Source organism: Carcharhinus amblyrhynchos, chromosome 9 (assembly GCF_965287045.1).
Source record: "Carcharhinus amblyrhynchos chromosome 9, sCarAmb.v2.hapA, whole genome shotgun sequence".
Classification (NCBI taxonomy): domain Eukaryota; kingdom Metazoa; phylum Chordata; class Chondrichthyes; order Carcharhiniformes; family Carcharhinidae; genus Carcharhinus; species Carcharhinus amblyrhynchos.
In genome coordinates, this window is record NC_137332.1 from 52,285,408 (window position 1) to 52,301,265 (window position 15,858).

Consider the following 15,858-nt stretch of genomic DNA (forward strand, 5'->3'; position numbering starts at 1 on the left):
GAGGAAAGAGCAGGAAGAGAAGTGCCCAGTTGATGAGTGGTTTGCTTGATGATTTTAGTCTCACTTGTGAAAAACAAATGTGGACTCAATGCACACCAATTATTGACCCTTGATCTCTCTGCACATTCATGCATTAATCCATATGTAGGCTAATCAACAAAATCACATTTGGAGTCTATTTGTGTATTTGCAATTCTGACCTCCTTTTCCCGTAATTCTGTGACACACACGACCTCCAGAGCTTCAGAGCCACCAGCATTCCTCAAAACGTATAATGCAGTATCCACATTCATCCAGGGCGATAATTTTTCTGAGCGTGTGGAACAAAACGTAAAGCTACTGTGACTAAAAAGCTGTTATATGTACAGCAAAAAAGGTATATTATTAAGAAAAAGTATTTTTTCCCTTTCTAGTGGAATTCTGTGTTGCAAGTATGTTACATTACAACTGTTAAACTGATAAAGATGTATAGCATTGGAGAGAGTTGTTTAGAATTCAAATAATCCAGGATTACGGCATGTTGAATAAAACATTTAAAAATGAATAAGGTGTTCGAAATGGTTGGGGAATCATTTAAACATACTTTACGGGGGAGTTATGAGACAAAATTAGTCTGCTTCCATTTCACATCATAAATAGTCTGTCTGAAATTCCACAGCCATATCAGGCTAAATTCATAAAAAAGTGATGAAACTACAGAATGCACATTTCTCATATTGTGAATGATTGAACTGAGTGATTGATGTGCTGCCATTATAAAGATTTGTGAGGCTGCACCTGTCAAACAGAAGGGAACTTCCTTAGGATTAGTAAAATATGTATTAAAAACTCTACATTTTTAAAGGTAACAAAATGTATTGCTCTGCACTGCTTTATGCTTTTAAATAATACATATACATTAATTTCATGCATTTTCCATCGAGAATAGTAAAATGCAAAAAAAGATAAAATATATAGTCAGTATAACATTGTGAAGGTACTGAAGCTGTGGTTACGTTTTTTTAAAATAGTTACAAGTTTATAATTTTGTTTCCTTTTTTCAGGGACTGACATTTTGCAAGAGATCAGCACTCTTGCCCTACCTCACTTAAATGGCCATTCTTCATGTCTGAGGCCAGGACATGAGTTTTGGCAACCATTTGGCTATATGGAGCTCTGTAACCTAATGTGATTATCAGAGAGAGGGAAGCTCTGCTCTCTATACACCAGGTACAGAAAAATCAGAAACATGTTTACAAATATATTTATAATTTTGCTGTACCCTCTACATAATGAAAATATTTTTATCCTCATACGTAGGCACACTTTCCTTTAGAAGTTGCTGGATAGTAATCAGAGGCAAAAATCAACCAGATTTTTTTATTCCTGAGATAAGATAGATAAAAGAACACAATTTTTATTATGAGAAGAAACTGCCTGTCTGAAGTCTGAACACTGACGTAACATGCGAGGTGAGATATATGGGCTGAAATGACTCTTCCCATTCCTACATTATGTTCTTTAAAAAGGAAGAGGCAAGAGGCACAAACAGAAGGCAGTGAGATAATTCAGTGAAAGGGTAAAAAGATGTAATATATCAGTTCTCCTCTAAGTATACATTTTCCTACCAAGTAGGGTAGCAACAGACATTGCAGAGCTCACACAAACACAAAGTCTTTTGTTCTCCTGGGTGGTGTGTAATCACAAGATAGTTCAATGTTGGAAATGTCATTCAGTCCATTCAGAGAAATTCCTACCTGCTCCCATTATAATATTCTATTATTTTGTAAGTGATTTCAGAGATTTTGCCTCCACTACTGCACCTGCAAGTTTATCCTACATGTTGATCACTCTTCATGTAAAGAAGAATTTCCCAAATCAGTTCTAAAGTTAGCTTTTACTAATTTTGATCAATTCCTCCTGGTTCTATTCCCATAATTTAACTCTCAGGTAAACATCATGGGTCATATTTTGGCCTCGGCCAGTGACTTAGAACTGGCACGGATCAGGAAAATCCAACTGTTCAAGAGATCAGTTATGGCTACAGAGGTGGACATGTGCCACAATGAGCTGGTTAGAAGGCCCATTTCAGCTCTCTGCAATTTTGTCGCAGTTGAATTCAATGTTGTTAGAGGCTCTAGTCACACCCATGCCATCTCTATACCACCTCTATACTCCTATCCATACCCACTCATCCAGTATGCACTACGTGCAGAACCAATGAACCATATAGTAACAGTGGCGACTTTTGAAATGCTGACCAAGAAAAAACACCCAATCAAAAAATCTCCTATGAAAGGAATTGCTGCTCTTTAACCATATAAACGTGTCAATTAGATAGGGCCATTATATATCAACGTCAGATTTTTGCAGAGTTGACTTCAGAGATCTTTATTAAATAATGGGCAAGACCGAATTCTGGTATTGTGGCCCCCATTTCTGAAACCAGCAATTTTTGCTGGTAGAGAATAAGGGTGCCCACACCATATTGCCCGATTGTGAATACTTGGCTAATCTCTGAGATTCACTAATAAATTTGCTCACTCTTAAACTTTTTCCAAATATATAGACATTGAAAAAAAACAATCAAAAGAGGAATAACTTATTCAAATCCCATAAAGATGTCAATTAACCAAAACAAACACTCCCCTTTTGCCTGTCTAAATAGACGTCTGCTGACTTGAAACCTCTCTTCACGTGTCTGAGGATTTCCAGCATGTTTTGTTTTTATTTAGGATTTGCAACATGTGTAGCATTTTGATTGGGATATCTTTGATTAGAGTGGGAATATTGCTCTGATTACATCACTTCACAAAACAAACTGCCCCTTTTCTCACGTTGACAAGGTGGCGTATAACAAACCTCGACCTAGCTTGGATCATTTTCAGTATTAAAGTTGTTGAACCACAGTTGTTAAGGTGTTGCAGAACAATTGGCAGACTATACCTTCAGTTTGGCTGAGGTTTAATGGTCTGATAGTAAGAAAAACATCTGTTGTTTGATGCAATTCCAACCTATACCGATGACTGACAATTTCACCATCTTCCTCCAGGAAAAAGCATCCCTTTGACCAAGCATGTTGCCAATTCTAGAAGGAAAGAACACATATAAAGGGAAGAAAACTGAGAACTTGTTGATTTATTAATGTTCATTCAGTTACACAGAGAGACAACAAACTGACAGTTTACTTCTGGATACATTAAGATGCAAAATGGAAACTTGGAAATATTATTCATTGGTAGGATTAGCAATTTAGGCCTTGAAAAATCTTCCAAATGCCTACGCTTAGCATTTCTGCCACTTTGGTAGAAATAATAGTAGGAGGGATTATTATTTAAAAGGTGAAAAGCTGCAGCATGCTACGGTGCAGAGGGACCTGGGGGTCCTTGTGCATGAGTCGCAAAAACCCAGTCTGCAGGTGCAGCAGGTGATCAAGGAGGCAAATGGAATGTTGGCCTTTATAGCGAGGGGGATAGAATATAAAAGTAGGGAGGTCTTGCTGCAACTGTACAGGGTACTGGTGAGGCCGCAGCTGGAGTACTGTGTGCAGTTTTGGTCGCTGCACTTGCGGAAGGATATATTGGCCTTGGAGGAAGTGCAGAGGAGGTTCACTAGGCTGATACTGGAGATGATGGGGTTGGATTATGAAGAGAGACTAAATAGACTAGGTCTGTACTCGTTGAAGTTTAGAAGGATGAGGGGGGATATTATAGAGATGTATAAGATAATGAAGGGGATGGATAGGGTAGAGGTAGAGAGATTCTTCCCACTTAGAAAGGATAGCGGGACTAGAGGGCACAGCCTCAACATAAGAGGGGGCAGTTTAGATCAGAGTTGAGGAGGAACTTCTTCACTCAAAGGGTGGTGAATCTCTGGAATTCTCTGCCCGTTGAAGTGGTGGTTACCTCGCTAAATATATTTAAGTCACAGGTAGATAGGTTTTTGGTAGACAAGGGAATTAAGGGTTATGGGGAGAAAGCGGGAAAGTGGAACTGATCCACTTCAGATCAGCCATGATCTTATTGAATGGAGGGGCAGGCTCGAAAGGCTAGATGGCCTACTCCTGCTCCTATTTCTTATGTTCTTATGTTCTTACATAATAAATCTTCTGTCCAAGTTGTTCAATTTTACATAACTGATTGGCAACTTGTGGATTGTAAATTTACATATTCTTGACACCAAGTGTGGAATGGGATCAATTAATGACAAAATAAATTGGTTTAAGGCACTATATCTTTCACTGGAATTGAGGTTGTTTTCTTCTTTTCAAAAATACATAGGACAGAATTTTATCGTTTTGACAAGCCAAGGGACTTTTGAATGGTATGCTGCATTTTACAGCCTTGCCTCTCCACTATGGGACTGTACAATACTGCCCATTATTTACAGCCTGTTTTGTTATAATGTGCCATGCACCAATAAATGCAATGGGTCATCTCCTTCCCCCACCAATAGCACTTTGATCTAATCAGGTGTACATTGGCCTCTATTCAACAGCCTCTTGAGACAGCATGAGATGGGGAATTCAGTGTACGGAGGTAAAAAGACATGAATCTAGATGCCAGTGACACAGTGGCTGGTATTTCCCACTACACCAACCCCCAGCTCCCCAAAGCATGTTTCCAATTGTGGAGGCAGCTCACCATTGGCCACTGGTGGGATCTTCTCATTCTACCAAAGTCAATAGCTAATTGTGTTGCTCCCTGGCCAACTATGGAGGTTGCTTTTTGCAGGACTGGAAGATCCTGTTGGCAGTAAGGGTTGGAAAATCCCGGCCTGCTATTGGAGATCTGGTATTAAGCCCAACACACACAGTCCTTCAGATAACTGAAGCGGAGAAGAAACCATTATTCACCTCCTTGTGCCTTTGCAAAGGTGTGGGAAGAAATGCAGCAGTTTTCATCCCAGGCAGCTCTGTAACACAAGGCTCTGAAGTATACGGGCTGTTCGCAGGCATAGGCATTGAGATAGACATCAATAGCTGCTGCACAACCATCAACTCGGTGGAAGTTGCTCTTTGATCTGCCCGAAAATTGTTCATCTTCCAGCGCACAAAGTTGTCCATACTGGCACATTCCAAGGTCCAGAAATACATACTGAGAGATGCACTAAAGCTTGGGACAGCCATCAAAAAGGCTCAATGAAGAAAAGGCCACTGAGCCCTGCTACGATAATACGCCAAGGGACCAGAATCTTGTTAAATTCCCAGGCTGCAAATTTGACATGAAATGCAGTATTGTAAATGTAACTTGTAAGTGTGGTGTGGGACCTCAGAGTGACATATACAAAATTGAAAGAAACTGTATTATACTTTGCAATGTCAAATTTGAACTGTTATGAATCTATTTTTACAAATGTTTGAGAAAAAACTTTTGTTATTAAATCTGATGGATGCAATTTTTAAACTAAACAGTCTTTAAATCTGTAAAAACAAATTTAATTTACAACTCAAAATATATGCTCATATAAACAAAATGCAACCAGATGTTTTACTGGTTATGCGGTTAGCATGTACAGGCAGGACAAGTCTAACTTCCCTAACTTGCTGTTCATTTGGCCTGGAGAGGTATTTTCAATAACCCATTAATAACAGCTCATCATGCCACCTCTGCAGGGAGAGTATGCCAGTCGCATTGTTCATCAAAAAGTTATTTATCTTCATGATTACGACGCAACCAATGAATTTATGACAAAAATTACACTTAGACAGAACTTAATACAATGGTATATCCCACGCCTGTTGGAGCAAAATGAATTCATGGCATTAAGGTGTTTATACTTCAGATCGATTTAATTGGTGTTAAGAAATATTTTCAGAAACATCAGCAGTAATAATAACCAGAAACAATACTTCTTTTGGGAGTGTCTTTTTTTGTGAGGACATGATCTCTTGGTTTATACTAGTTTAGGATATTGTACTATTTTGAAACATTTCCAGATCTCTTCGCCACAGACCAACTGCCTTGAGTGGGCATGAGGCAACTACTGTCAGACTGAAGCCACATCACATAAAAGAAACATAGGCTAATTGGACAATAAATATTTTGTTGAGTTGCATTCTAGCAGCCTGTCCTCTCCCTTCAACCACATGAGGGTGTGCTTGGTCTTTGTTTGTTCCCTCCAAGCAGCAACAGCACCAAAATGGGAATCATACCATCAGTGTACAATAATGGTAAAATATCTTTATTTTGTGACACTCCACTACTTCCTGAAGAGGCTTTTTCCTAACACTGTACTTTTTTTTAACAAACACATAATTAAGTTACCTGATGGCATAAAAAGATTCAAGCCTTGCCTATTTCCTTTAAGAGATTGTGTAAGTGTTGGATAAACTCAAAGTACTCCCAAACATTTGTTCACTTGGCTCTGCAGAGATATTCTCAATAACTCATTAATAATCGCTCATAATGCCACTCATGCAGATACTGCCTTGCTAACACATTCAATGCACCAATGTTAATTAACATTGACACTAAGTAACCCTGGACATGGACACTATGTAACTTTACTGTACTTCTAACTTGCGTTTATGAATTTGATTGTTTGCCTGTGCAATTAAAAGGAACAAAATAGTTGAAAAGATAACCTGAGCTATTTTCAAAGATGGCTGCCAAACACCATGTTGCGTTTGATAATAACACTACATTATTTCCAGTTTTGATGCTCAATGTAGTAGCGTATGTATGGAAAAAAGGGTGTCAAGGGTCTCCGAAATCTTCAGTTCTAATAGATAAAGAACTCTTAGGATAAGAGGAACAGTAGCAACATGGATACAAAATTGGTTGTGGTATAGGAAACAGAGTTATGGATAATGGATTTTTTCCGGATTGGGATGAAGACTTGTAGGGGAATTCTCCAAGGGACTCTTGCTCTTCCTGATATTATTGTTGTATCTGACACAATTTCAAAATTTGTGAATGATACAAAACTTGGAAGCACAATAAATGGGCAGATAAAGGGAAGACAAAATTTAATACAGAGGAAGGTGAAGTGACTTACTTAGGTAGCAAGAACTCAGAGACAATATAAAATAAAGCATACACTTCTAAAGAAGGTGCAGGAGTAAAGGGACCTGGGTGTATATGTGCGTAAATTATTAAAGGTGGCAGGACAGGTTGAGAGAGCATTAATGAAGCATACAGTATCCTGGGCTTTATTAAAAGGGACAGAGAGTAGAAATGCAAGTTAGTTATGTTAAATTTGTACAAAGCACTGGTTTGGCCATTACAGGACTATTGCATCCAATTCTCAGTAGTACACCTTAGGAAAGATGTGAATGCATTAGAGAGAGTACAAAAATGATTCATGGGAATTGTTCCAGGGATGAGGAACTTCAGTCATGTAAACTGATTGGAAAAAGTTGGGACTGTTCTCCTCGGAGAAGAGAAGGTTGAGAAGAGATTTGACAGGTATATCAAAATAATGAAGGATTCCAACAGAGCAGAAAGGACAAATCTGTTCCATCGCTGGAAGGATTGAGAATGATAGGGCTCAGATTTACAGTAATTGACAAAAAAAGCAAGTGAAAGGTGAGATCTTTTCATGCAGCAAGTGGTTAAGATCTGGAAGGAGCTGCCTGAATGTAGTGGAGACAAGTCAAGGCCTTCAAGGAGAATTAGATTATTATCCAAAAAGGAAAACCGTGCATCAGAGAAGGTGCGGGAATGCTCAATCGGAAAGCTGGCACAGGGTTATAGGGAGAAGGTGAAGGAATGCTCATTTGGAGAGCCAACTCAGGATTATGGGGATAAGGTAGGGGAATGCTCATTTGGAGAGCCAGCGCAGACAGAACCACCTTCTATGCTGCAACAATTCTGTGATTTTCAGTTGGAAAGTAGGGAATTTTTAAAAAATCATTTATGGGAGAAAGGCATTGCTGGCTAGGCCAGCCTTTATTATCCAATGAGTTGCCCTTTAGGAGGTGTTTTTGAACTGCTGCAGTGTCTCAGATGTAGGTACACCCACAGTGCTGTTAGGGAGGGAACTGCAGCATTTTGACCCAGCAAAATAAAAGAATGATAATAAATACCAAATGAGGATGCTGAGGGGCTTGGAGGAGAAGCTCCAGGTGATGGTATTCCCAGATATCTGCTGCTCTTATCCTTTTAGGTGGCAGTGGTCGTGGGTTTGGAACGTGCTGCCTAAGGGACCTTGGTGAATTCCTGCAGTACATCTGTGGTGGTACACACAGCATCATTCTTTGTCAGTGGTGCAGGGATTGAATGATTGTGGAAGCAGGTAGCAATCAAGCAGGTTGCTTTGTCCTGGATGGTACTGGACCTTGAGTGCTAGCTAGTCCAGTTCAGTTTCTGGTCAACGGTAACCTCCAGGATGTTGATGGTGAGGGATTCAGCTATGGTAATGCCATTGAATGTCAAGGGCTAATGGTTAGATCCTCTCTTGTTGGAGATGGTCATTGCCTGGTACTTGCATGGCACGAATGTTACTTGCCACTTGTCAGCCCAAGCCTGGATATTGTTACGGTTTGGCACATTTGGATATGGACTGCTTCAGTATCTGAGGAGTCACAAATTATGCTGAACATTGTGCAGTCATCTGCAAGCATCTTTACTTCTGATCTTATGATTTAAGGAATATCATTGATGAAACAGTTCAAGATGGTTGGGCCTAGGACTCTAGGAACCAAGTTCCTGAGGAACTCCTGCAGTGATGTATTTGAATTGGGATGATTGCCTCCAACAATCATAATCATCTTCCTTTGTGCCAGGTAAGACTCCAACCAGTGGAGAGTTTTCCCCAATTCCAATTGATTTGGTTTTGCTTGGGCTCCTTGATGCCAAATGCTGTGTTCACATCAGGGGCAGTCACTCTCACCTCACCTCTGGCATTCAGCTCTTCTGTCCATGTTTAAACCAAGACTGTTATGAGGTTAGGAGCTGAGTGATCCTGGCAGCAGCCAAACTGAGCATCTGTGAGTAAGTGCCACTTGGTAGGACTGTTGATGACGTCTTCAACACTTCACTGATGGTCGAGAGTAGTCTAACGGGGCAATAATTGGCTGGGTTGGATTTTTCCTGTTTCTTGAGTACAAGACATGCCTGAGCAATTTTCCACATTGCCGGGTAGATGCCAGTGTTATAGATGTACAGGAGCAGCTTGGCTAGGGGTGCAGCAAGTTCTGGAGCACAAGTCTTAAGGAATATTGCCGGAATATTGTCAGGATCCAGAGCCTTTGCAATATCCAGTGCCTTTAGGTGTTCCTTGATATCACATGAAGTAAATCGAATTGACTGAAGATTGACATCTGTGAATCTTGGTACCTCTGGAGGAGGCTGAGATGGATCATTGACTCCAGCTGAAGATGGTTGCAAATGCTTCGGCCTTATCTTTTGTACAGATGTGGTGGGCTCCTCCACCATTGAGAATGGGGATATTTGTGGAGCTTCCTCTTCCAGTGAGTTGTTTAATTGTCCACCACCATTCACGACTACATGTGCAGGATTTAGATCTGATCCTTTGATTTTGGAATTGCTCTATTACTTGCTGCATATGCTGTTTGACATGCAAGTAGTTGTGTGTTAGAGCTCCACAGGGCTGATGCTTCATTTTTAGGCATGCTCTCCTGCACTCTTCATTGGACGAGGGTTAATTTCCTCGTTTGGTGGTAGTAGTAGAGTGGGGGATATGCCGGGTCAAGAGGTTGTAGATTGTGGTTGAGTACAATTTTGCTGCTGCTGATGGCCCACAGCACCTCATTGATGCCCAGTCTTGCATTGCTTGATCTTTTTGAAGTCCACCTCATTTAACATGGTGATAGTGCCACAAAACACATTGGAAGGTATCCTCAGTGTGAAGACAGGACTTCGTCCCCAAAAGGACTGCAGTGGTCACTCCTACCAATACTATCATGGCCAGATGCATCTGAGGCAGGCAGGTTGCTGAGAATGAGGTCAAGTATGTTGTTTCCCTCTTGTTGCTTTCCTTACTCCTTGCCACAGTTCCAGTGTAGCAGTTCTGTCTTTTAGGACCCCAGCCAGCTTGATCTGTGGTGGTAATAGCAAGCCACTCTTGGTAATGGACATTCAAGTCCCCCACCCAGAGTACATTTTGCCCTTGCTGCCCTCGGTGCTACCTCCAAGTAGTGTTCAACATGAGTCATCAGCCAAGGGAGGATGGTACATGGTAATCAGCAAAAAGCTTTCCTTGTCCATGTTTGATGTGGTGCCATGAGATCTCACGGAGTTCAAAGCTGATGTTGAGGATTCCCACAGCAATCCCTCCCGATTATATACCACTGTGCTGCCACATCTGCTGGGTCTGTCTTGCTGGTGAGACCCAGTAGTGATATTGGTGTCTGGGACATTATCTGTACGGTATGATTCTGTGTGTATGACTACGTTAGGCTATTGCTTACAGTATCTTACTGTAATATTAAAAATAATTTCACCAGCAGTATGTTTTTGTCAAAACACCAGATGGCGCTCCAGTCACTCAGATTTTCAAAAGAAGATATTCTGTCTCTGAAAGTAAATGCTTTTAATGCAATTCATTTAAATGTTGTACTGTGCACTATGGTTGTCAGAATGCTTTTACATGTAAACCCAACAATATGAAGAATGTATTGCAGGTACTAAGATACAAGGGACAAATTGATTGAGATAGATTGGGAAACAAGATATGATGGTAGACAGGCAATAGCTAACACTTAAAGAATTAATACATGGTTTACAAAAATATACATCCCTTTGAGGCACAAAAACCCAAAAGGAAATGTGATCCAACTGTGGCTAACAAGAGAAGTTAAATATTGTACAGTTCAAAGAAGTATGCATATAAAGTTACTAAAAAAAAAGTAAGCCTGAGAATTGGGAGCAATTTCAACGACGGAGGACCATGAAACTGATAAAGAAAGGGAAAATAGAATATAAAAGTAATCTAGAAGAAACATAAAAATGGACTATTTCTTAAATTGAGAGTGCGAAGTGTCAATATCATAAGGGATCCTGATATCCTTGTTCATGAGTCACTGAAAGTTAACATGCAGACATAACATGCAATTGGGGAGGCAAATGTTATGTTGATCTTTGCTGCAAGAGGCTTTGAATACAGAAATAAAGATACCATGCTGCAATTGTATAGTGTCTTGGTGAGACCACTCATGGGGTATTGTGCATAGTTTTGTTCTGCTTATCCAAGAAAGGATATACTTGCCAATAGAAGGTATGTAACAAAGGTTCATAATGTGGGATTCCTGGGATGACAGGATTGTTCTTATGAGAGATTGAGGAGACTGGCCTATATTCGATAGAGTTTAGAAGAACGCGAGGTGATCTCAATGAAACATACAAAACACTGAGAGAGCTCAACAGGGTGGACGTGAAAAGATGTTTCCTCTGGCTAGGTTGTCTAGAACCAGGGCACACAGTCTCAGAATAAGAGCAATGCGAGTTAGGCCTGAGATGAGGAGGAGTCTCTTCACTCAGACGGTGATGAGACTTTGGAATTCTCTACCCCAGAGAGTTGTGGAGGCCCAAACATTGAGTATATCCAAGGCATGGCTCTATCGATTCCAAGATATTAAAGATATCAAGGGATATGGGACGGTGCAGCAAAATAGCATTGCGGTAGATCAACCATGATCTCATTGAATGGCAGAGCAGCCTTAAGAGGTTGACTGGCTTACTCTTGCTCCTATTTTCTATGTCATAGTGTCTCATGTGCTGAAAATAATTGTAAAAAAATTAGGTATAGCACAACACAAACTTTTTTTTTAAACTTATAATTCAGGGTGAGATTTGCTATCTTAGGGTATTTTCCTCCTTTGTTCTTCTTTCTCCTACCAAATTATGCAAAAACAGGACTCGTGCTTTTAGGCAATCGCCATTAACCTACACTTATACACTACTGTTAGGTATAAAATGAGTGGCTTGAAATGATTCTCCTTCCTTCCATTTCTTTTGAGAAAAATATCTTGTTCCTCCAAATAGCAGGAAAACTAATGCAGGAGTTCAGCTTAACAAAAGCCAATCCAACATATCAATGCACTAAATGAGTTTATTTAAAAACATGTTTCTTTATAAATAAACTCTTCATAATTATGGATATCTGGTGTCATAATTGTGGATATTTGGTGCAATAAGCTCATGTCCTTAAAATAAAGGCAAAACCATTAGGTGCTGGAAATCTTAAATTAAAAACTGAATGTGCTGGAAAAATTCAGCAGATCTGGCAGCAATTATGGACAGAAAAGTAAAAATTAACATTGAAACCTCATGACTCTACTTTGGAGGGTTCCAAATAGCACAAGTGATTCTTGGGAACTTTATGCACGTGGTCATTCTTCATGTAGAGAATGTTGACAGCTTATTCAAGAAGGGAGCACTCAACAGCCAAACTTAGTTGTGCCCTCGTGTAATATCTGCTAATGGATTTTCCAGTAGGGGTCACTGGATAACCATCAGGGGCATGATTCCTGACAAATTTTACCACTCTAACTCAGAGGCACTGAGGCCAAATGTACAGCCATAACTGCTGATCCAGTTGAGATCAGTTAATTCAGCATCGACTAGAATTGAAACAAGAATCACTGGTCTAATTGGCATAATGCTGCATTGAGCCTTCATCCGAGTTAGAACCTAAATTGTTTTAAAGATAAGCCATGAATCTAGTGAATTAAAGGGAAGATCTGATCAGCGACAGGTTATTCTGGCCAACATTCTCTTTTGTGATCATACATACTGCTAGCAATCTCACCTGTGAAAGAATTGCTGTAATAGTGCATCACTGCGTGATATTCTCCACACAGTTAACAGCAATGAAATGTGATTGATGAAGTCACCGTACTACTTTCATCATAATTTACAAGTAAAATGTAATCTGTTTTAACTCTACTGAAACGGATAATATCGTGTAAGATCAATACATTATGAACGTCCTTTTTATTTTAAAAATTCCAACATCTGAGACAAAATTCAAGATTAAAAACAAGACAGACCCACAGATCACAAAGAGCAGACGGAGGCTGAGCTGTTATATATTATGACATCACTATGCCCCAGGCACAACATTATTCACAAAGTTCAGTTTGCAAATGAGCAAAGGAGTGCACAGATTTTAAATGCGGGTTGCAGCTGTTTTTTTTAAACTACTACTAGGTTAACATGCCATTGTGTTTGTCTTTAAGAGGAGTTTGCCACCAGCCACTAAATCCCTAATTATCTTAACCAAGCTAAGGTGGATTGGAATAAATGGGAACTAATTTGTAAAAATTATGATGTGGTGCTTGGTCATTTGGTAAAATAACCAGATCAGTCAAGAAAGGAATATTTCAGCCCGTTAACCAATGTTGATTTCTTCCCTCCTCTACACCAAAATGTTTAACCAACTAGATAATGCAAATAAAGCTAGTGTGTAGTTGTTTAAAAAGCTTAACTATATACTTCAATAATTTACAACACTTTGCCATATTGTTTAAACAAAACAAGATTTCAAAATAAAACAACACCAGAGTGTTTCTTGCATCAGATGTCTTTTTTGGTGGAAGCTATTACTGGGATAGAATTATCTACAAAAGAGCCTAAGGGGCATAATTACTTGGAAGGAGAATGTGAAATACGGTCCCACAGAGACACTGCATTCAGACATTTAATATAGGAAGCCATGACACCTTTTCCGTTTCATCATATATTTATGCTGCCTTTGTGTTTTTGGGTTGCACTGTAGGGAAGGGAAAGAGGTGTCAAGTGAGATGTGGCTCTGTTATTTCTCTGTGCCGCAGCACTAGAATCATCAATGCACAATTTTTACAGAAGGTCTCCAGGCTCCCATTCACAACCAGAACAGTAACATTTTCCAATTTTCTCTTGGAGCATTTACAGTTGTTATTGTATTGAATGCTGAAAGGAAAATCTAACAGAAGTTGAGAGATGAAGGAAGGAAAGAAAAGAAGGGAAAAAAATCAACATTAACACTACACAAATATTGACTTTACAAAGTCAATATCATGTTATCTTTACCCCTTAGGAACTAAAATTGAAAGAGGCTGATTCTAGTTTTGAAACACGCAAGCACTATGTACAGTCAATACTTCTTTTCTGCAATATTTCTTCTTGATCCCAGAGATCAAAATATGGAAAAAGAGAAAAAAATACTCGCAATTTCAAAATTTCATCTCCTGCTTTAATTAAACTTCTACAAGATTGAATCTACTGATAAATTCTCTCAAATGCACAGAGATCCAATACATTTCCAATCCAATTGTAGAGTTTCCAACAACCTATAAAATCACTTCCCTATTCTTCCATCATACGGTGCTTGATCCATATATAATACATCAATGCCTAAAGCAGATTCATTCTTTTCCTTGGACATTTTTCTCAATTTATGTCTTTCCAATGGTGCTGACTTTGTGTTCATGTGCAGTTCCATGGTCAACACCTGTGTTCCAGCACTATGCCCAGTTGGCCATTTTTTGTATGTTCTTCATCACCAATTGCAGCATGCCTACCACTGCCTAGGATAAAATCAGCTAACTCAGCACAGATCAGGGATTGAATCTGGGAGCTACAAGTAGTATGGCTCAGGACCACACCACACTAAAGTCATGGAAGTGTTCCCACATTTTTTCTAGTGTTGTTTCAATTATTCAGGAGCACAGTACTCAATGGCTGGGAATCACCTAATTTCACTTGGAACCATTTTCAACTATTTATGGAAATGAATAGCTTATGGTGAAAGCTTTTCAACCAGAATGTATTTATTTCAGGACATGCTATATGGATTTTACTCTAAGGCTGAAGCCCATGAAGAAGTTGAGATGATCACTAGAGCAAATGCTTTATCACATGATCTGCAAGATGCATTACTGCTTTGGAGCATACTCAGATGCCTTAATATTTACACAGAATTATAGCAACTTTTTATCTTTGTAATTTTTGCCAATTATGACAAGTAGTATTAGCACTAAATGTACTGACTGACACAGGTAAAATAACAGTTCAATAAAGGAGAAAAGTGTTTCTTGACATTGCAAATTTAGCTGCAGAATCAATAATTGGATGTTGGGTAAGAAAATGATTGGGCTTAGCTGCGACACCTGGGACATTCAAATTGCCTGCTACCACCCACTATCTGAGTTTATCCATGAAGAATGGCCACTTAGCCCAGGTACCTAAAATCAGCCAGTGTTGAACTGTATAGCACTAAGACTCTGTGTCTTTAGGGAAAAACAAATAAATACTACTGGCTCTGCATTTCTAGAATTTTGTATTTTTATTTCAGATTTCCAGCATTCACTTTTTTTTTGAAAAGAAATATCTCTGATTTTACAATTTAAACCTTTTTTTAAAGAAAAGGTTTCTCTATAATTCATTAAATCTGTTATAGTGCAAGAAGAAAAATCATTAAATATTTATTATTCGTCTGCTCCACTTTCCTGCAGCAAGAAATAAACAAGTTGCTAAGTGCAATGATGGAGTGAATGACCAGTAAACAGTAATGTCACTACAATAGTTTGAGATGTACTGTTTACAGTGTCCTTAGGGCTACTCTACTGCTTCTGTACTCCTGCCAATTGGGTCAGCGGTGCAAATTACATTAGGTTCATTATCTGGAGCTATTACTTTTAGTATGGATACTCGAATCTCAGTAGATAAATAACATTTTTATACTCAGTAACACTTTTGACTGAGAAAAAAAATGTAAAGCAATAATGCAACATAACCAGCAGAATCATCCTTAGATTCACACTCCATCCTGACTAGAAAATTTATCGTTCTTGCTTCATTGTTGGTGGATCAAAATCCAGGAAGTTCCCTGCTCACATTCTACTTACACAAGATTGAAGCAGTTCAAGAAGACAGCTTACCACCTTCGCAAGGGTGGGCAATAAATGTAGGCCTTGTCAGAGACACCCAAATT

The 15,858-nt window shown here is 39.2% G+C and overlaps 1 protein-coding gene across 3 annotated transcripts in view; it reads right to left on the reverse strand.

Moving 5' to 3' along the window:
* Positions 1–15,858, reverse strand: part of efcab7 (EF-hand calcium binding domain 7) — a 93,505-nt gene that overhangs the window by 39,130 nt on the left and 38,517 nt on the right. For all 3 annotated transcript variants that reach the window (XM_080195626.1, XM_080195624.1, XM_080195627.1), the window contains exons 7-8: positions 2,926–3,067; positions 201–310 (exon numbers count right to left, since the gene is read on the reverse strand). In XM_080195626.1, coding sequence (XP_080051752.1) covers positions 201–310; positions 2,926–3,067 — 252 coding nt within the window. The remainder of the gene's footprint in view (positions 1–200; positions 311–2,925; positions 3,068–15,858) is intronic.